At 41.6% G+C, this 22,843-nt stretch overlaps 2 protein-coding genes across 10 annotated transcripts in view; both read right to left on the bottom strand.

Moving 5' to 3' along the window:
• The window catches only part of prom2 (prominin 2), a 40,031-nt gene extending 37,172 nt beyond the window's left edge, over positions 1-2,859 (bottom strand). Inside the window, exon 1 of the mRNA XM_070448397.1 lies at positions 2,770-2,859. The gene's annotated coding sequence lies outside the window, so the exon portion shown is untranslated. The remainder of the gene's footprint in view (positions 1-2,769) is intronic.
• Positions 2,860-7,720: 4,861 nt separating this feature from the next.
• ldb1a (LIM domain binding 1a) overlaps positions 7,721-22,843 on the bottom strand; it is a 54,999-nt gene continuing 39,876 nt past the window's right edge. For 2 of the 9 annotated variants that reach the window (XM_024008305.3, XM_024008308.3), the window contains exons 2-11: positions 18,647-18,752; positions 18,490-18,534; positions 18,287-18,362; positions 18,064-18,166; positions 14,283-14,455; positions 13,868-13,990; positions 13,603-13,686; positions 13,325-13,448; positions 12,960-13,102; positions 7,721-11,771 (exon numbers count right to left, since the gene is read on the bottom strand). In XM_024008305.3, coding sequence (XP_023864073.1) covers positions 11,532-11,771; positions 12,960-13,102; positions 13,325-13,448; positions 13,603-13,686; positions 13,868-13,990; positions 14,283-14,455; positions 18,064-18,166; positions 18,287-18,362; positions 18,490-18,534; positions 18,647-18,752 — 1,217 coding nt within the window. In that variant the 3' untranslated portion in view covers positions 7,721-11,531. The remainder of the gene's footprint in view (positions 11,772-12,959; positions 13,103-13,324; positions 13,449-13,602; positions 13,687-13,867; positions 13,991-14,282; positions 14,456-18,063; positions 18,167-18,286; positions 18,363-18,489; positions 18,535-18,646; positions 18,753-22,843) is intronic. The other 7 variants (XM_024008309.3, XM_024008306.3, XM_024008310.3 and 4 more) reach the window with 7 other exon arrangements.

The raw sequence follows: 22,843 nt of genomic DNA, 5'->3' as shown, positions 1-22,843 counted from the left end.
AAGATGATAACGCATAATCACTCCGGACAGACACAAGCAAAAACTCATGASATAAATGTTGCAGCAGCCTAGGCTACACCTAAACATTAAAAATCTGACATGCTGTATGGGATGAAAACAATACTATTTTTCCATCTACTGTCCATCTGGTCAGGGTAAACTAATTGGTAACGTAATGTATTTATCGTCCATGTGTCAGGAGAAAATGTGATTTAGATTATAATTATATTCAAAATTGGGCTGGCTAGGCTGCCTATACGTTTTTAATCCAATATTATTACCTGGAATTAACCAATCAACATAATAGTGATGGCAGATGTGAGTCATTTCTTTTTACAAGGCCTACAGTTGCATAGGTCTGCATGATGCAAACATGCATAAAGCAAGCTCAGCCCTGTGAGTTCTATTGTCTATCAGTTGTTGTCTATGTATCTGGTTAGAGGAAATCCCCCTCTTAATCTAGTCTAAATATAATTTATATGAACAAATATCAGGTAGCTGTAGTTTGAGAGAGTTTTCATCCCTCCCAGGGCCAGGAGTTTTTTAAAACCATGATTATGAAAAACTAGTCCCATCATAGCCCATAGAAAACCTTTTTTCCAACCGATTAATCACTGTCATACCTTATAGGGTCCATCGTTTTCCTAGTTTGGTTAACATATAAGGAGAAACCCCAGGCCCCAGGGGGTAAAAATTGCCCCACCGCTCTGGGACCTATGGTGCCACCAGTCTGCTTGCAGTTGTCAGTTATTGTCAGGTATGTGGATGATCAGGGCTTTATTCAGGAACGTTTCTTGGGTTGCATTGTGTCAAGTGGGCCAGATGCGCAGTCTGCTTGACTTTATGAATTTTGAGATGTCTGAGTTTAACTTCATAGAGAAACTCGTTGTCCAAACCAACGATGGCGCAGCTGTAAAGGAATGTATCTGCTATTTGTATTTACAGCTAAGTCCCCTCATGTTCCCTGATTAAGGGGTGACTACTCCACTCCACTACCATTGTCAACTTTCTCCTGACATGAACTGAAGCACGACGTCTGATGTGCCCGCTCATCCACTGGCACATTGAATGTTTCCCTTCAAAGCACTGTGAGTACCCCTATCAATTTTCTCTCATTACTATATGTAGAGTCAATCACATTATTACACATCAACAAGTTTACTCCTTGCTTTGACTAACTCATTCTTAGCTCTTTTGTCTAACTGTGTAGTGTCTTGTGTTATCTTTGCAGTAAAATGCTGTCCTGCACTGGTCAAGCCTCTGAACACCTCAACTCATGCCTCATACCCTCACTGCTGTGATCCCTTTCCAACACTGTAAGTAGCCCTCTCATTCCCCATAATATTGTACTATAAATGTTTTTATTAAATGCTTTAGGTTAAAATAATTAGTCTTTGATGATTTTTGAAGCACACTTTGTGGTCTCCGTGCGTTCCGCGCCTATACCGTGAGTCTCCCAGCCTCCACGGATTTTATATATATATACTGAATGTATAAATATTATGAACACCTGCTCTTTCCATGACAGACTGACCAGGTGAAAGCTATGATCCCTTATTGATTCACTTCAGTCAGTGTAGATGAAGGGGAGGAGACTGGTTAAAGAAGGATTTTTAAGCCTCGAGACATATGAGACATGGATTGTGTATGTGTGCCATTCAGAGGGTGAATGGGCAAAGACAAAAGATTGAAGTGCCTTTGGACGGGGTAGGGTAGTAGGTGCCAGGTGCACCGGTTTTGTCAAGAACTGCAAAGCTGTTTTAAAAAAAAATTCTCAACAGTTTCCCATGTGTCTCAACAATGGTCCACCACCCAAAGGACATCCAGCTAACTTAGCACAACTGTGTGAACCATTGGAGTCAACATGGGTCCCTGTGGAATGCTTTCGTCACCTTGTAAAGTCCATGCCAAGACGAATTGAGGCTGTTCTGAGGGCAAAAGGGAAGAACTTCTTAATGTTTTGTACACTCAGTGCTATTTTCATATTTTTTACTTTCTTTGCTTTTGTGCCCACGGGTAAGGGGTGCTGGTGATCAACTTCTGATAAATGTGTCCTACCTTAGTTCATGTGTAAAGTATGTCCATGTTGCGCGACAAACATTGGCATCATACTTCCCTGTTTATCTATAAACATTGGCACAGCATCCTTCTAGAGAGCATAGTTCTGTCTTAGGCTATACCACTGAAGGTTATCAACATCTTTACACACTTGAGCTTTGATCAATCAACCACCAACACAGCTATCATAATCAATTACTTGAATCTAGTCATTTCACATTTGCTGTTCCTATATCAATAAAAAAAGACACGAGACAGATCACCAAAAACAAGAAAAACCTTCCATAACGCAACACCACACAGTGAGTGTTTATAGAAAAACAGACTATCGACACTCACTACTGCATAACAGTTCATCATAAACAGCTACCTGCATCACTACTGTTTGTTTAGTTTTAACCAGACAGACAGAGGTGAAATATGGGAGGGGGAAACCAGGCACTGATCTGCTTACTAAGACTGTGTGACAGAATAGTTAAATAAAGGTTAAATAAAAATGAAATAAAAATACCGGTATTCTCTATATAAAGTAAAGAGCTTTTACTAGGATTGCATAAACTCAAATTATTGCAATGTCACATGCAATTTGATTGTCCAATAAGTTTCAGTATGTTATATTTATTTACTCATGTTCCTCTGAAAGGCAAATACTAGGACAACGGAGAAAGAAAGAAAAATACATTAAGTACAGACTAAAAAACACTCACTCACTTCCCACAGTATAAACAGAGTTCTGTTGCGAGTAGAGCAGAGATTGAGCAGGCTTCTTTGTACACAGTCATATTGGAACAGACAGAACACAGTCAACCAGTCCTCCAACTCCAACACTCTCTCACTACTGCTGCTTCAACTGTATACAACCAACCCAAAAGCTCCTCTACAGGAAATAGGCTCTATAGTGGCTTAATCAATTACAACAGCAGACATGTATATCTTGTACAGCTAACTCGACACTTTTAACTACTACTATTGCCTCTGGATGCTAACTGCAGAGGTGTTAGCCTACTTCTCCTGTACCTGTTTGAGGCTCTGGAAGTGTGTGGAGGAGTAGATGAGACATAACAGGAAAGTGAGAGAGAGACGGGGAGAGAGAGTCAGGAGAAGAGTGTGAGAGAAGAGGAAAGAAGGTAGAGTGTTGGAGACCATAGAGGAGAAAGATATCGGAGAGGTGAGAGGAAAAGGGGGGGACAGAAAACAGTACTTTACCTGTTGTTCCTTAAGTCGAGACAGGAAAGAGGTGAAGCAGGAGAGTGAAGTATATACTCCAGGTGAGTTTGAGTGTGTCCTCTTCCTGGACAGGTGTGTCACCAATCTGCAAAGCACAGGTGTGTGTGTGTGTCTCCGGTCTCTACCTTGGTTCCACTAGTGTATGTGTTTGCAGGTGTGTCTCCGCTCTACACAGCACAGATGTGTGAGGGAGTGTGTTAGTCCCTTCCTTGAGAAACCTGATAGGGTCTACTATTGCTGCTATTAATTTGACTGCCTCTCTGCGAAATACTGACAATAGAGGGATGGAAGAAAGGATTTGGGAGGGAGAACGGGAGGGTCTTAACTGGATGAGAGAGACAGTCGGGAGGGAGAGAGCAAAACACATACTTTGAGGAGCGGGTGTTTCCTTTTTAGCAGTGAAAGGCTACTACAGTATACATTGACCACAAACCCAAGTGGACAATGGAACATCGCCAGGAAATGTTAACTATAGCCCAACAAAGCTCAAATAGACTAAGTTTGAAAATGTGAACGTTACTTAGCCATCACTGTCATTTACCGGACATAGAAATAGATAAAGTATTTTCTAATATTTTAAGAAGGTTGGCCACATTAATTAGACCAAACAGGTAACTGCTAAAACAAAGGAAACACCAACAAAGTGTATTACTCAGAGCAGCTTCTATGCGCCTTGGCATAAATTCMACAAGTCTCTAGAACTCTTTTGGAGGGATGCGACACCATTCTTCCACAAGAAATTCCATTTATTTATTTATTTTTGATGGTGGTGGAAATGCTTTCTCAGGTGCCAATCCAGAAACTCCCATAAATGTTCAATTGGGTTGAGAGCTGGTGAATGAGACACACCCTAAAAAAAACTATTAATGCCATTATAAATGTTATACATGCTTATGACTTATGCTTGAATGCCTACTTTAAATAGTTATCTAATGAATTAATGCTTTTTCAAGAAAGTTATTTTTACGCATTCATTCAACGGTGGTTCATCATGAAGAGCCTTCGGTTACCTTTGGTGGTAATGTTGATGTGCGTGTCCCATTTTAGGTTGGCTTGGAATGTCAAAAATAAATAAAATATGTCTTGATCACATAAAAGCCATCAGCGTCAAAATAACAGGCCCCTACTGGAATATAAGAGCTTATAACCACCATACAACCAGTAGGTCAGGGCAATAAAATAATGTTTTAAAACAGAACATGATAGTTTTGTTTGAACAGGAGTTCTGCGTGTTTAGTGTCATTTATAGAGCATCCTTACCTGAGGATATGTGACCCAGATGACAGGACACGCTTACCATCAAGATGGAGGCTGCATCAAATACAGACATTCGGTTGGACACTTCCGTCATAAGTAGAAATGCTAGATACTTTTTTGCCATTTAACATTACATTTCCCTTCATTCAAAGGCAGACAAAACAAATTAAATTCATTCCGGTCTACATTACGTGTGACATATTCTATCACACAGGCCTATTTTGCATGCAAGATTGACTGTAATCCAAAGTGAACATGTTATCTTTTGTCATCGGGCCAGAGAGAGAGGTGGTACTGTACATTTGCATAGCACAAGAGAAAAACAGATTTTCCATGATTCAAATGTCCCTGTTTAAACTCAGGCGTATAAAAGGCCTTTTACTGTAAAAAACTGAATGGAGCTTACCAGAGAGCTGAAATGTTTATCTCAGACTGTTTCTCCTACACATGCCTGGGATGTTCCCTCAGATAGATGGTTAGCTGGCACTGATCTATTTTTGGTTCTCAAAGTCTAGTTTTAATTTAAGCTGTATTTTAAATAAGGCTTAATAGCAGAGTAGCTTACCACTTCCTGGCAAAGATAAACACTGACCTATCCTCTTGATGTGAGCAATGACCTCCGACTCTCCTCCATCTCTAAATCAAATCTTATTGGTCACATGCGTGTTTAGCAATGTTATTGCGGGTGTAGCGAAATGCTTGTGTATCTAGCTCCAACAGTATCCTGCGTCTTGAAGTTCACCACCCATGGCATCTGTTAATCAGTCTATCGCTCTACCTGAGCCGACCCTGATAGCCCATTTACACAATCTCCTAGCAAGTGCTGCTGAACTTTGACCCTACCGCCTAAAAAACACACAGGCCCTGTCCAGAAACAATCCCCCTTGCCCAATGGCAACTTTCACCTGTGCTAAATTCCCCCACCCTCCCCCTTAAGCACTCATGTGGATCTTAAAAGTTTGGGATTCAGAACAAGTGAAAGTTGCCCATAGGAACAGATCCAGGATCTGTGCATCTTTCCCCAATCCCAACATTAACCATTAGGGGTTTAAACCCAAAACTGACAGATCAATGTCTAGGAGTTTCATTGCATGCAATGTGGTATGACGTGGCTGATCTCTGGATTGGCTTGTTCCTAAGAAAGATGGCAGCTGTAGAAAAGGCCCATGGAGTTGGTGGAATAATCCTTTAATTCATGGCAARTTACTCAGCTGGGCCAGGGGCGCTTTAATTAGGTCAGGTGGCAATGACCGACAGATCTCATCCACATAAAAGGAGGAAAACGGCATCACCTGATCTCGCTGCTTTCTCTTCCTTAACTCTGTCTGCTCGAGAKGTTCTGTGCGTCCATGAATCCACGTAAGTCCACCGACTCTGTTACCTTTCATCTGAACTATCTGTTGCGATCGGGAGAGTGGGCCATCAGTTATTGTTTATAGCTATTACCGCGGAGCGCGGCTTGGAGCGCGCGCTTCAAACATATTGTGTAATGTGAATTGTAAATGATCGCGTCCACACGGATCCTCATAGGCCAATTATGCAATCGATATGGTTAATATGTAATTAAATTAATTACATGTACACATGAAGACAATTGAAAGGGTGAAATGAGAAACGTCATTGTTTGTTAACTGATCGACTTTGATATCAAACTAAAGGAGATTATAGATTGAATGACCATTCACTGTTTGTATTTATTTCATGATTTATGATAAATAGTTAAGAGCCTAAATGACTCACGGGTGATTACTATTGACTTCTTAATGAACTGGATTGTTGAATTAATAATGAATGATTGTTATGATTTGATCTTTGTGATTATGCATTTGATTGGATACATGTTATTTTGTTTCCTTTGTTATGCAGCACAGACTACTCAGTAAATATACCACTTTATGGTTAAAGGAATTCCTGCCTCAGTCTCATCCATTCTTCTGTCACCTGACACGTGACCACCTGTTCACCTTCACTGTCAGTCATCCTACCTGTCCAGCTACCCACACAGATTCCACTAATCTTTCAGCAGCACTGTCACTGTCTGGTCTGCATTATACCAGAGGAAAAGCATAAACACAGGTTATGTACAAAACATTAGGAACACCTGCGCTTTCCATAAGACTGACCAGGTGAAAGCTATGATCCTTTATTGATGTCACTTGTTAAAACCAATCAGTGTAGATGAAGGGGAGGAGACATGTTAAATAAGGATTTTAAAGCCTTGAGACATAGATTGTGTATGTGCCATTCAGAGGGTGAATGGGCAAGAAAAGGTGTTAAGTGCCTTTGAACGGGGTATGGTAGTAGGTGCCAGGTTCACCGGTTTTGTCAAGAACTGCAATGCTGTTGGGTTTGAGTGTTTCAAGAACAGCAACGCTGCTGGGTTTTTCATGCTCAAGTTTCCCGTGTGTATCAAGAATGGTCTACCACCCAACTTGGCACCACTGTGGGAAGCATTGGAGTCAACATCTCTGTGGAAAACATTCGACACCTTGTCGAGTCCATGCCCTGACGAACTGAGGCTGTTCTGGGGGCAAAATGGGGTGCAACTCAATATTAGGAAGGTGTTTCTAATGTTTTGTACATTCAGTATAAAATGGATAAAGATAAGAGTACAAGAGTATGAATGAGACATTTTGACATTTCAGCTAGAGCCTCCCAAGACTGCCTTTATCTGAAATGTAATGTCTGCTTTATATTCCTAATCTTTTTTCATCTGCACTAAAATGTATAGCCCAAAGGCTTGCTAATGCTATGCAGTCTGTTTCAGCATAATGGGAATCATACACTTGGCACAGGAGAGCTTCAGCCAGTACTCTTACACCCACCTCTCATCCATGGAAATGTCAGTCATTATCAAGCCTAGTCATCATCTCCCACATCACATCTGCTACAACACAAATGGATCAACGGTCTTCCGGTACAGATGTGATATTTTAGAACGGAAATGTCATTCTAGTCTTGGAGATTTCCGTGCTAACATGGAGGGCAATTTACCCAAAGTCTGTCCATCTAGCTTCAGAGGCCTACTATCAAAAACACCTATTCTGCCACCCAAAGCCAGCAGGTAAGTCTGGGGCAAATCCTAACTTCCTATTGACATCAATGTGTGACTTAAGCGGAAGTTAGTATTTGCCCCTAATAACAGACAGAACAAGTGAAGAGCCTCAGTCAACTGTGCTTAAGTGAAAATGTATCTTTATTGATACCCTAACACAAATCAATGGCAGAAACTAGGCAAAATATAATATACTGCATATCAACAAACCCCCATGACATGAGCCGCTAACGGGAACAAGTATGGGTACTTCACACCACTCAGACTCAAATCACACCCTACTCCTTATATAAACTCAGCAAAAAAAGAAACGTCCCTTTTTCAGGACCCTGTCTTTCAAAGATAATTTGTAAAAACCAAAATAACTTCACAGATCTTCATTGTAAAGGGTTTAAATACTGTTTCCTATGCTTGTTTAATGAACCATAAACAGTGAACATGCACCTGTGGAACGGTCGATAAGACACTAACAGCTTACAGACGGTAGGCAATTAAGGTCACAGTTATGAAAACTTAGGACACTAAAGAGGCCTTTCTACTGACTCTGAAAAACACCAAAAGAAAGATGCCCAGGGTCCCTGCTCATCTGTGTGAACATGTCTTAGGCATGCTGCAAGGAGGCATGAGGACTGCAGATGTGGACAGGGAAATAAATTGCAATGTCCGTACTGTGAGACGCCTAAGACAGCGCGACAGGGAGACAGGACAGACAGCTGATCGTCCTCGCAGTGGCAGATCACGTGTAACAACACCTGCACAGGATCGGTACATCCGAACATCACACCTGCGGGACAGGTACAGGATGGCAACAACTGCCTGAGTTACACCAGGAATGCACAATCCCTCCATCAGTGCTCAGACTGTTCTCAATAGGCTGAGAGAGGCTGGACTGAGGGCTTGTAGGCCTGTTGTAAGGCAGGTCCTCACCAGACATCACCGGCAACAACGTCACCTATGGGCACAAACCCACCGTCGCTGGACCAGACAGGACTGGCAAAAAGTGCTCTTCACTGACGAGTTTTGTCTCACCAGGGGTGATGGTCGGATTTGCGTTTATCGTCGAAGGAATGAGCGTTACACCGAGGCCTGTACTCTGAAGCGGGATCAATTTGGAGGTGGAGGGTCCGTCATGGTCTGGGGCGGTGTGTGTCAGCATCATCGGACTGAGCTTGTTGTCATTGCAGGCAATCTCAACGCTGTGCATTAAAGGGAAGACATCCTCCTCCCTTACTGCAGGCCCATCCTGACATGACCCTCCAGCATAACAATGCCACCAGCCATGCTGCTCATTCTGTGCGTGATTTCCTGCWAGACAGGAATGTCAGTGTTCTGCCATGGCCAGCGAAGAACCCAGATCTGAATCCCATTGAGCACGTCTGGGACCTATTGGATCGGAGGGTGACAAGGGCCATTCTCCCCAGAAATGTCCAGGAACTTGCAGGTGCCTTGGTGGAAGAGTGGGGTAATATCTCACAGCAAGAACTGGCAAATCTGGTGCAGTCCATGAGGAGATACACTGCAGTACTTAATGCAGCTGCTGGCCACACCAGATACTGACTGTTACTTTTGACCCCCTCTTTGTTCAGGGACACATTATTCCATTACTGTTAGTCACATGTCAGTGGAACTTGTTCAGTTTGTCTCTGTTGACTCTTATGTTCATACAAATATTTACACGTTAAGTTTGCTGAAAATAAACGCAGTTGACAGTGAGAGGACGTTTCTTTTTTTGCTGAGTTTAGTACACCACAGGTGGGGATGCCCTATTTAGGGGAAATGGTGTGATTTGAGGCGTGCCCTCAGTTTTCTATTCAGTCACTCTGCAGAAGTGCTGGACCAGAAGACAGGGATGTTAGAGAACATGATTGGATAGTCAAACATTATACAGTTAAGTCTTGTGATGTCTGAGTGGATTTAGAAAGCTTGAGAGGGTTGATCCTGTGGACTTGGTGGGCTGCTCAACTTGTCATGGAGCTCAGGAGAGACCCCTGGTGGTGAAACTTAGTATCTACACCAACTATGCACAGAGAAACCAGAGGATTCATTCATCACTGTATTGACTTGACTGAAAATCATGTGAAGATAACTGAGACATATGCTACACCATTTGAAATTATTGCCCTTTTTTACTCTTCTCATACATCTGAATGTTGATAAAGTGACATTGGTGTGAGTTATTGACATGGTATATAGTTTAGATGACAGCCAGAGCAGCCCACCAACATCTGACATTGGAGGCAAAGACATGGATATTGTACATGAGCTTGTGAATTTAAGCCAGACAGACTCCATTGACATAGAAAAATCAATAKATTGTATGTTGAACCCAAATTCATAGCTAAGCTCATTGAATATATTTTCCAAACGGTTCAAAAAGGATTGTATCTTTACTTTAGAGAGATGCCTTAGATCAACACCCTAAGGCAGAATACATAGAATTACAATTATACAGAAACTACCTTTAAATATACAAGCACAAAGACACATAAAACATGAGGGGGGAAAAGCCCACAAAATGATTCTAATACAAACCAATAGTATGTTGGGGATCGATATTTATAAAGATCTTGCAAAGTAACTTCTTGGTCTGTAGCTTTCAAAAATTGTGATAAAATGTTTGGGAAAACAACTAAAATGTTTATCTTAAATCTTACAATGCCTTGTCAAAATTGTCTTAAAATGTTTCAAGTAGCAAATCAGAGAGAAACAAACATTGTCTGAGGTGTGGACACAAGGTACTGAGCAGATAAGTAGACAGAGGATAGGGTGCCACTTGGGATGCAACCCTATCCTCTAAGTGCACTAACTTTTGCCCATAGCCCTATAGGTCCTTGTCAAAAATAGTTCACTACATGGGGAATAGGTGCCATTAAAGGCACAGCCTTGAACACTAAAGAGGTGGCCTTTCCCTTCAGATCAGAAACACTGGGCTTCGTTATAACCATATCTGACACCGACAGGCTACATACTGATTCAGACATAGACAACACAATATTACATAGAAGTAGCAATCAATCACAATAATACAAATGATCTAACAGTAATAATTATACAGTTATATACCGTTGATTCTCCTCTCCAGTCACATGTTTCTGAATCTTTACAATTTCTTCATATAAGCCATAATAAAAAAGAACAAAACACCATCAATTCATAAGAAAAATAGATTGAAGTCAGTGGAAAAAAGTGCAAAGAATATTCAGGGGTGTTTTTTACTTTGTTTTTGCTTGTCTGTTTCATTTTTAGAAATTGATATAAAAATAAAAAATTGAAATCAAATTAAAAACATAGAACATTAAAACCCACTTCTGTATGGCCAGGCGCTCTGGTCCAGGTGGGGAAGTAGGACCGCTCTCCGGTACCCTTGTGTGTGTATGAGATTTGCATGTGTGTGTGTGTGTTGTGTGTTTAAGGTTTAGCGTAGTGGTTCTCAACTCCGGTCCTCAAGCTCCGGCAGTGTACAGGTTTTTGTTCCAACCAGGTCCTACAAAACAAATAATTTCGTTTTTAAAAACTGAACGTTGGATTTATGCTGTAGTGCACACAATACTTTTTATTCTGCTAAATCTAAGAGATAATAAATAAAGCTAGGTATTCCTTCCCTGTGAGGTGAGCACAACAGAAACAGAGGTACGTTGTCAAGGCAACACACCCAGAGACCCGAGGTTGGAACAAGAACCCGCCAATATGGCCGTGACGGCTAGCACTGTGATCATAAAAGGCAGAATCCAGCTCTGACTCTAACACTCTGACCGGTAAGCACACACACTAAAAGAGCAGAGTCAGGCCTAGCGCTGATAAGCGAGGGGAGCCAGGAGAAGAGGGCCGGGGTTGAACACCACTGAGCATGTGCGAGAGAGCGTGAGTAGCGATTCATTCTGCAGGTAAATGAGTAGCGTATCTGGGTGCTGAGTTAGGGTTTATGGTTGTGGCTCTACTGTGAGGACTGGGAGTCGTTGTTCTTGCTGTCCTGGCTGTTGGGGGTCTTGTTGTTGTTCCAYGGTGAGTTCGCGCCCCCCAGGGCGGGGGAGCTGCCGAAACTGTCCTCGTCCTCCAGGCCCCCCCCTCCATTGGCCGTGTCGAACTGGCCATTCTCCAGCCGTGTGATCAGACGCTCATCCTCGTCTCCAAACTCCCCTCCCATCAGAGTGGGCTCGCCCACCATCATCACGTCCTAGAGAGGGACAGCAAGGGCCGGAACATTATCCCCACAACCATGGGGGAGAATCGAGCATGGACGATCCCAAAGGACTTAGAAAATGGGATGGATGGGGCTGGGACTACCGTTGTTACTCGTAATGGTGAGTTTTGGGCTAGATGAGACTTATGGGATATAAAGTGTTTTTATGATTAATATTTTACATATCCTTTAGGTCCTTGAAGGCCTAAAATGATATGGACATTTTAAAGTAAAGCTTTTTGGGACCTCTGAAAATAAGGATAATTCATGTTTCAGAGTCTGTAATATTCAGTGACTGCCCATCCATGCTCACCCCACTCACAATCAGACATAACTCTGGGTTTCAGGCACCCAGCCCAAATATTCAACAACATCTACAACAGGCCCAATGCCAGCCTCTGTTCCAGGGATTTGGGTAATATCGCCCTTCCCTGTTGGTCAGCGGTGGGCAGCCCTAATTCTTGAGTGCTGCATCATGGGGGTTTTCATTCCACCTCAGGTCTCATTGGCTCACTCAATCAATAGCTGCTCAGCTGCCTGTGAATTCTATGTTTTGATAGGCTCAGGTAGATGCGGCTTTTAAGGTTGTAGGACGATAAAGCAGATTGAGCGGCATGTCTCACCCGCTCCAGGTAGACGCTATCCCTAACCACAATAMAGGATCAGATTGGCATATCTCCACTCCTAACTTTAATAGTTAGAGGGATGATATTGTATCTGATCCTGGGCCAGCGGTAAGGGGTAATGTCTACCTACTGAATGAGAGTGCGGCCCCAGAGGACCAGGTACTGCCCAGCACTGGCTCACGTCAGACAGGGAGTCTTTGGTATCATAAGCATAATATACACTCGCACTATCCCCCAATACCCGTAGCCTACTTTCCCCACTCTGATTTTAAGACCAAATGCCCCACCTCCACCCTTCCTCCTCTCAACCCCTATCCTGCATTCCCCTATCCCAAACAACCCTGCCTTGAACTCATATCCTTATCATACCAGCCCCCATCCCCATCTTTCCTGACCCCACACTCCCCCATGTTACCTGTCCCAACCCCACCCCGTCACTCTCTCCCCACCCCACCTCCAAACCCCTATCGTTCCCCGCTCCAAACCCCTATCGTTCCCAGGTCCAAACCCCTATCGTTCCCCGCTCCCCACAAGGTCATGTAGATGGGATGCTTACAGGTACCTGTGTGGAGAGGGGGAAGTTGTTAGCAGGACTCTTCTTCTTGCTGTTGTTGTTGTTCCCTCCTCCAGCGCTCATGTTGCTACCGCCAGACATCTTCCTTTTCCTCCGCTTGTTGGGCGCTTGTCTGGCCGGCTCAGCTGTATATTATGAGAGGGGGAGAGGTGTTACTGAGATCTGCAGTGTGTGTGTGTCTCTGACAGAGTTCAAATCCTTTTCATCGACACACCACATGACAGTGTAAGGCTGCTGAGTTAGAGCCTAGGCTTCAGGTCTTGATCAGGTTACTCATCACCCAAGTTTGGTTCACCATATAAGTGTGTTGTCTGTATACAGAGAGTGTGATGACTGTGTGTGTTTACCTGGTGGGGCCACCATGCGTTGCCACTTTTGGAAGAGACAGGTCTTGAGACAGTCTCTGGGACTCAGACTGTAGGTCTTGTGTCTGGACATCAACTCCTGCATCGGCTCCAAGATCACACACAGCTAGAGGAAAGAGAAAGACATTGACAGTCAGACTACCAATACTTCAGCACCTCTAGTAGAACGCCAGCTCGGTAGGAACCCCGGTATGGCCAAATTAAAGTGAGTACAACCACCTTTTTCATTCTACTTCAAGCACTAACTGGGCGTGACTTACCCTAAGGTAGTTGAGTGTGGAGTTGGACAGACCACATCTTGTGATGTTTTTGGCCAGCTGGTCCAGCATCTGAGGGTCCTGCACCTTGGAAGAGGGGGAGGAGAGCAGAGAAGCAATGACTGAATGGTGGTCAGTAACACCGGCAATCAATCAATAACTGTTTCTGTGACATTTTAATTGTGAATGATCATTGAAATGTAAATTAATCCTTTTGGACTGTAATGTGATTTGTGGATTCAAATAAAGTTTTTAAAGTGTGACTCACGTGCATAGCTAGTATGCTACGAGGCAGGACCTCTCTGTGTTGTCTGATGCTAAAGTGCCAAGTCTTGATCCTCATCATGTCGTCAAACATGAACTCCAGGTATAAACGACCCTCCACACACACCTAGAGGGGAGAGAAGTTAGAGGTCAAACAAAGGACGAGAGAGGAAAAAATAAAGCATTGTTTGTGTGTGTGTGTGTGGGGGGGACTGAAATTAGTGTTTGGATTTGTTGAGTTGTGGAACTTTAAATGGGACATTTGAGGATTTGGAAATGCAGAATGCAATGTGTATTTGCAATTGAGAGTTAAATGTGTGCTTGCAAATAGAGAATGAAATATGTATTTGCAAATGGAGAATGAAATGTGTACAACAGTATATGTATGTTCAAATGGACGAGAAAGTGTATTTACGTACCTGTGTGAACATGGGCTTGCCGTTCTGTGTAACCATGGTGCACTGGTCACAGTCTAGAGACACAAAGTTACTGTGGAATGACTCTTTAGGGTGTTTCAATGTGTAGAACAGCTCAGTGGCGCCCCCTTCAAAGATACTCCGGAAGTACCGTGGGATCAATGTCCGGCCGATAGCTAGGGAGAGGAATAATTTAATGACATTCCTTTGTATAAAATACTACGGATGAGTATTAGGAATAAGCGAAGAGTGAAAAAAAATGTTTTGTACTAACAAGTATTTTTGCATAGATAAAATTTCAATGTTGATAATAAAGTCAAAATATTTAGAACTCGAAATTTCAGTTCGAGAATAAATTAAACATTGAGAATAAACTCAATTGTGAGAATAAAGTGGCAGTTATATTTCAAGATTAAAGTGGCCGATTTGGTTAATTGCATGCCTCCCTGTTGCTGTGCACTACCGTTGAAATGCCTGAGTTAGATGACCTGGTGGAACCAATGATTTATATATACACACACAACATGACTGACAGGGGGTGCTGTGTTGAAGCAACCGTGCCTCCATCTTGGAACTAAAACCACCATTGGGAAAAATATATAATTTGGAACCTATAGAAATATATTTAATACATTTTAGTTATATTATGTAAGCTAAACATAAAAGCATCACAATTTTCCTTAAGGTGTCTTTTTTTTTATTACTAATGTTACTGTCCCCACTACAAAAAAAACAACCTTAAATACATGTGATTTTGTCCTTGAAACATTTCATTGAAAKACTGTAGAATCCCATTCATTCCTATGGAAGACTGATCCTACTGGGGAGTGCCAGTATGGCCATATATTCTACAGAATATATGACKAAAAGTATGTGGACACCTGCTCGTCAAACATCTCATTCCAAAATCATGGGCATTACTATGGAGTTAGTCCCCACTTTGCTGGGAAGGCTTTCCACTAGATGTCGGAACATTTCTGCGGGGACTTGCTTCCATTCAGCCAAACAGTGATGTTGGGTGATTAGGCCTGGCTCGCAGTTGGTGTTCCAATTCATCCCAAAGGTGTTCAATGGGGTTGAGGTCAGGGCTCTGTGCAGGCCAGTCAAGTTCTTCCACACCAATCTCGACAAACCTTTTCTTTACGGACCTCGTTTTGGGCACAGGGGTATTGTCATGCTGAAACAGGAAAGGGCCTTCCCCAAACTGTTACAACAAAATTGCACAGAATCGTCTAGAATATCATTGTTTGCTGTAGCGTTAAGCTTTCCCTTCACTGGAACTAAGGGGCCTAGCTCATACCATGAAAAACAGCCCCACACCATTATTCCTCATCCACCAAACTTTACAGTTGGCACTATGCACTCGTGCAGGTAGCGTTCTCCTGGCAGCCGCAAAACCCATATTCGTCCGTCGTACTGCCAGATGGTGAAGCGTGATTCATCACTCCAGAGAACACGATTCCACTGCTCCAGAGTCCAATGGCGGCGAGCTTTACACRACTCCAGCCGACACTTGGCATTGTGCATGGTGATCTTAGGCTTGTGTGTCGCTGCTCGGCCATGGAAACCCATTTCATTAAGCTCCCAACGAACAGTTCTTGTGCAGATGTTGCTTCCAGAGGCAGTTTGTAGTGAGTGTTGCAACCGAGGACATATGATTTTTACGCGCTGTGTGCTTCAGCACTGAGCAATCCAGTTCTGTGAGCTTGTGTGGCTTACCACTTCGCGGCTGAGCTGTTGTTGCGCCTACACGTTTTCACTTCACAATAACAGCACTTACAGTTGAACGGGGAAGCTCTAGCAGGGCAGAAATTTGACTAACTGACTTGTTGGCAATGTGGCATCCTATGACGGTGCCAGGTTGAAAGTCACTGAGCTCTTCAGTTAGGCCATTCTACTGCCAATGTTTGTCTATGGAAATTGCATGGCTGTGTGCTCAATTTTATACACCTGTCAGCAACAAGTGTGGCTGAAATAGACGAATCCACTAATTTGAAGGGGTGTCCACATACTTTTGTATATATATAGTGTATTAGGAATTTTATCATTCCTCCTCCTCAGACCTCACCCCTCCCCTAGTCAAGTATCAGCCCTGCACTAGTTCAGCATCACCCCACCTTCTCAATCCTCACCCCTGCATTGGTCAGGTATAATCCTGCCTCATCGCTCTCATCTGTGCATCAGTCAGTTCTCACCCTTGCATTACACCACATTATTTCTTTTTAAATTACAATGACCATGACTATTGGCCGAAATACATGTACATTTAAAGAGCCAGCTAGGAATGATCATTTATCCTCATGGTGATATATTAATTTCAAAAGGTACTAGCAAGAATAGTTTAGGGAAATGATATACGTTTACATACACAAACTAGAGAACTTCACTTGCTTGCTWGCTAGCTATGCTCTTATTTACATAGCTAGCCCCTAAACTAGATTGGGTAGGTCTAGTTACATAGCAGGATCAGTTAGTAATACCCAATTAATTTGCTTACATTTAGGAAATATGTTTGAAATGGGCATGAAATTCTTTAATTGATTAAACAAACCCATGTTATTTAGCTGTATTAAGCTATGGTGGTGTACCAGAATTCTAAGACTGTAATAGGTTGTGTTTACATAGTCCCTCAAGGAATTACGTTTCAATGGCCACGCACCTCTACTGGGGTAGGGGTGTAAAGACCCTCAATCTGCCGTTGGCGCCCGTACAAATTAGTCTCAAGGTTGCCTTGTTAAATCTTCTTCATTCTCTTCAATTAAATACCATGACTGTTTTCTCATTAGCTGGGAATGTTTGAAATGTCCAATACAACATACATTGGTGATATTGTTATACTTTAAGACAGACTGGTAGAATAGCTTGCATAGCTAAACATCACTAGCATTCACTGGTTGAAGTAACTTAAGAGTAATGGGAGTTGATTGGTGACTGACATTAATATATATATATATATATATATATATATATATATATATATATATATAAAATTCACAACATTTGGACGGGAGTTATAATACAAAATAATGTAAACTCTGTCTTATTGCTTGAATTCAGGAGGCATGACTGAATGGTGAAAGATTGCTTCCGTACCACATTTCAATTTTCCCATGTGGACCTATGCAGCCACTGGAGTGCCTACGACATCCATAGCTAGTAACTTTGTAATGGAAATCAATTTAATCATAGCAAATTATGGTATTTCTTAATTGCAGCTACATTTTCCAAATGTTATACCTCCATGTGTTGTCAGCTCTTAGCATGTTTTTTTGGCCAATGTAAAAGCTCATTGTGAATAAATGAGTGCAAGGGTGAGAAGGAGAAGTGAGTCTTGACTAATGCATGGGTAAGGAAGATTGAGGAGAAGGAGTGACACTTGACGAGTGCAGGTTTGATACTTGACAAGGGGAGGGGTGAAGAATGAGAGTTCCTAATATGTATTCCATACACCTGTGTACCATACTAATCCCAGCAGTCGCATGTCAGTGTGATTATGGCTGAGAAGAATATCCTGCTGTAGCCTATTAAAGAAATACTTTATTCCGGAGATAGTGACTTTATTCTCCAAATATTATATATTTTATAATATAATATTTAGGCTTTTTTTCCCAAATATGATTTTCCACACAAAATCCCCTCACCAATCACCATTCATAGATTATTTCCCTCTTCACTTGGCCCTAATACTCTTGTGCAAAATAAAGATTGTAACCATAATGTGTAACAGGGTGAAATCTATACGATCCCATTTTAAAGCCTCCCTGAAAGTCTAAGTGTGTCTTACTGTATCGTTTGGGCCCGTCCTCCAGACAAAAGGTGATGGTCAGCATGGCATCATCTTCAAAGAACTCTGTGGTGAAGGCATCCCACCAGAGATTGTCACAGTCCTACAACACACAATAAATTAATAAATCTGCCATCACAAGTTGTCAGAGTCTTACAAGAGCACAGTAAGACTGACAACCGGAATAATTGAGTTTGTGTGTGTGTGTGTGTTGGGCTTTCACCTCTGTCCAGTTCTGTAGCCGCTTGTTGAGCTCAAATATCCTGTAGTCTGTCTGGTTGCCGTATGGTGTAGGTCTCCTGCAAAAGGACAGAGCAGGGTCAGTACACAACTTTATTTTCCGGTTTAAAGTTTTGCCCCAACACTTTTTGGAGGCCTGAGGGGTGAGGGTTGAATCTGTTATGGATGCTCAGTCGGTGTACTCACCCCATGCCAGGCTCTAGGTATGAAGGGGGGTACATTGGTGTTGGCCTACAGAGACAGACAGGCGAGAGTCAAAATGTATTATAATAATTATTTAGGTATTAATAGCACCAACCTACAGTACTAACAGTATGAGCTAAGTGGAAGGTGTGTGTCCTACCCCACATCTCTGTCCAGCATGGTGCCGGGGTGGAAGGGGGGGAAGGCACTGCCGTTAGGGCCGGGCTCCTTGGGGGAGTACAGCTTGAACGACTTAGATGAACAGCCTGGAGAGAGAGACAGAGAGGAAAAAGGAGATTGAGCGACGTGGTGCTCTGTACACAGCCCGCAGCAACAACAACAAAATCAACCAATGAATTMTAGCCTCGCACCAACACGCCCCACGATTCAGCCATAAGATAAGACTGCTAAACAGTTACATTGCATTGACCCTATGTTGCACTGAATATACATACACACACACACCCCAGTTCGGGGTCACTTAGAAATGTCCTTGTTCTTGAAAGAAAAGCACATTTCTTGTCCATTAAAACAACATCAAATGGATCAGAATACATTGTAGACATTGTTAATGTTGTAAATGACTATTATAGCTGAAAATGGCTGATTCTTTTATGGAATATCTACATCGGCCCATTATCAGCAACCATTATTGTTGTGTTACCTAATCCAAGTTTATAATTTTAAAAGGCMAATTGATCATTAGAAAACCATTTTGCAATTGAGCAAGAGGACAAGTAATGAAAATCATTTTGAAATTGAGCAAGAGGACTAGTGTCTAGTAAGAGAAACAGACACCGCACAAGTCCTCAACTGGCAGCTTCAATAAATAGCACCCGCAAAACACCAGTCTCAACATCAGATGCTGGCCTTCTTGGCAGAGTTGCAAAGAAAAGGCCATATCTCAGACTGGCCAATAAAAATAAAAGATCACAGACCCTGGACAGAGGAACTCTGTCTAGAAGGCCAGCATCTCGCCTCTTCACTGTTGACGTTGAGACTGGTGTTTTGCGGGTACTATTTAATGAAGCTGCCAGTTGATGACTTGTGAGGTGTCTGTTTCTCAAACTAGATACTGTACTTGTCCTCTTGCTCAGTTGTGTACCAGGGCCTCCCCCTCTTTCTATTCTGGTTAGAGCCAGTTTGCGCTGTTCTGTTAACTTCTTATGGCTGAAGGGGCAGTATTGAGTAGCTTGGATGAAAGGTGCACAGAGGTGCCCAGAGTAAACGGCCTGCTCCTCAGTCATAGTTGCTAATATATGCATAGTATTATTAGTATTGGATAGAAAACACTGACGTTTCTAAAACTGTTTGAATTATGTCTGTGAGTATAACAGAACTCATATGGCAGGCAAAAACCTGAGAAGTTCCACTTCCTGTTTGGATATTTTCTGGGGGTGCCAGATTTTCAACCAAGCTCTCATTGAAAATACAGAGAGATATGGATGGGTTTTCACTTCCTACGGCTTCCACTAATGTCAACAGTCAATAGAACTTTGTCTGATGACTCTAATGTGATTGGGGGCCGAAGGAGACAGGAATGAGTAATCACTTCCATGAGGTGCCCACGCATTGAACTGGCGCGTTCATGTGAGAGGGAGCTCCGTTCCATCGGTCAATTGAAGTCGATGTAATTCTCCGGTTGGAACGTTATTCAAGATGTATGTTAACAACATTCTAAAGATTGATTCAGTACATCGTTTGACATGTTTCTACTGACTGTAACGGAACTTTTGGACATTTCGTCATGTTATAGTGGACGCGCTTTGAGACTTTGGTTAGGGCATTTGGTAAACAATTCGAAAGTAGCTAATTGGACATAAATAACGGACATTATCGAACAAATCAAGCATTTATTGGTGACCTGGGATTCCTAGGACTGCATTCTGATGAAGTTCATCAAAGGTAAGGAAACATTTATAATGTACTTTTCTGGTTTCTGTTGAGTCCAACATGGCAGCTAATTTGGCTATTGTTCTGAGCTCCGTCTCAGATTATTGCATGGTTTATTTTTCCGTAAAGTTTTTTTGAAATCTGACACAGCGGTTGCATTAAGGAGAGGTATATCTATAATTCCATGTGTATAACTTGTATTATCATCTACATTTATGATGAGTATTTCTGTTGAAACGATGTGGCTATGCAAAATCACTTGATGTTTTTGCAACTAGTGATTCTAACGCGCCAATGTAAACTCAGATTTTTTAATATAAATATAAACTTTATCAAATTTAAAACATGCATGTATTGTGTAACATGAAGTCCTATGAGTGTCATCTGATGAAGATAATCAAAGGTTAGTGATTAATTTTATCTCTATTTCTGGTTTTTGTGAAAGCTATATTTCGCTGGAAAAATGGCTGTGCTTATTGTGGTTTTGTGGTGACCTAACATAATCGTTTGTAGTGCTTTCGCTGAAAAGCATATTTGAAATCGGACACMTTGGTGGGATTAACAACAAGATTACCTTTAAAATGATATAAAACACATGAATGTCTGAGGAATTTTAATTATGAGATTTCTGTTGTTTGAATTTGGCGCCCTGCACTTCGACTGGCTGCTGTCATATCGATCCCGGTAGCGGGATTGCAGCCATAAGAAGTTTTAAGGGAGTAGTACAAGATCTTCAGTTTCTTGGCAATTTCTCGCATGGAATAGCTTTCATTTCTCAGAACAAGAATAGACTAACGAGTTTCAGAAGAAAGTTGTTTGTTTCTGGCAATTTTGAGCCTGTAATTGAACCCACAAATGCTGATGCTCCAGATACTCAACTAGTCTAAAGAAGGCCAGTTGTATTGCTTCTGTAAATCAGAACCACAGCATTCAGCTGTGCTAACATGATTGCAAAATTAGCCTTTTAAAATTATAAACTTGGATTAGCTAACAACGTGCCATTGGAAAACAGGACTGATGGTTGCTGATAATGGGCCTTTGTAGATATTRSTTTTTTTAAATTATTATTTTTTATTTTTTATAAAGCTGCCGTTTCCAGCTACAATAGTCATTTACATGTCTACACTTTTTATTTCTGATCAATTTGATGTTATTTAAATGGAAAAAAATTGCTTTTCTTGCAAAAGCAAGGACATTTCTAAGTGACCCCAAACTTTTGACCGGTAGTAATATATATATATATATATATARARACACACACARATATATACAGTCGTGGCCAAAAGTTGAGAATGACGCAAATATTAATTTTCACAAAGTTTGCTGCTTCAGTTTCACAAAGTTTGCTGSTTCTTTAGATATTTGTCAGATGTTACTATGGAATACTGAAGTATAATTACAAGCATTTCAAAAGTGTCAAAGGCTTTTATTGACAATTACATGATGTTGATGCAAAGAGTCAATATTTGCAGTGTTGACCCTTCTTTATCAAGACCTCTGCAATCCGCCCTGGCATGCTGTCATTTAACTTCTGGGCCACATCCTGACTGATGGCAGCCCATTCTTGCACAATCAATGCTTGGAGTTTGTSAGAATTTGTGGGTTTTTGTTTGTCCACCCGCCTCTTGAGGATTGACCACAAATTCTCAATGGGATTAACTTCTTGACGCTAGGGGTCAGATTTTTTCTTTTTTAAATAACGTTCCCACGGTAAACAGACTATTTCTCAGGTCCAGATCGTAGAATATGCATATAATTTACAGATTAGGATAGAAAACACTCCAAAGTTTCCAAAACTGTCAAAGTATTGTCTGAGTATAACAAAACTGATTCTGCAGGAGAAAACCTGAGAAAATATAACCCGGAAGTGATTTATTATTATAATTTTTTTTAAATCTGTGTTTCCTGGCCAGTCTTTCTTCCATTTAAAGGGGTATCAACCAGATTCCTTTTCCAATTGCTTCCTCAGGCTGTGAGCAGGCTTTTATTTTGAAAAATGAACGAGATTTTTCAAAAGTAGCCAGGTGTCCTCTGAATAGTTCCTGCACGTGATAGGGGAGCTCTCCATTTTCCCTTTCTCTCTTATTGAATAGGTTACGGTCCGGTTGAAATATTATCTATTATGTGTAAAAACAACCTGAGGATTGATTATAAAAAACATTTGACATGTTTCTACGACCATTACGGATACTTTTTGGAATTTGTGAACGGAAGACGAGGCTATAGTTTTCTGAACATAACGCGCACCCAAATGGCGTTTTTTGTTATAAAAGTAATATTAATAGAACAAAAATAACATTTGTTGTGTATTGGGAGTCTCGTGAGTGAAACATCCAAGATTATCAAAGGTAAGCATATTAATTTTATGCTTTCTGACTTTCGTGACCATGCTAATAAAGGCTAACTTTTCAGCATTTGGTGATGATACTCACAAGCTTAATTGCATCTTCGTGTGAAAGCATAT

Source organism: Salvelinus sp. IW2-2015, linkage group LG18, assembly GCF_002910315.2.
Source record: "Salvelinus sp. IW2-2015 linkage group LG18, ASM291031v2, whole genome shotgun sequence".
NCBI lineage: Eukaryota > Metazoa > Chordata > Actinopteri > Salmoniformes > Salmonidae > Salvelinus > Salvelinus sp. IW2-2015.
The sequence above is the reverse complement of the archived record's forward strand: the minus strand, read 5'-3'. Positions and strand labels throughout refer to the sequence as shown.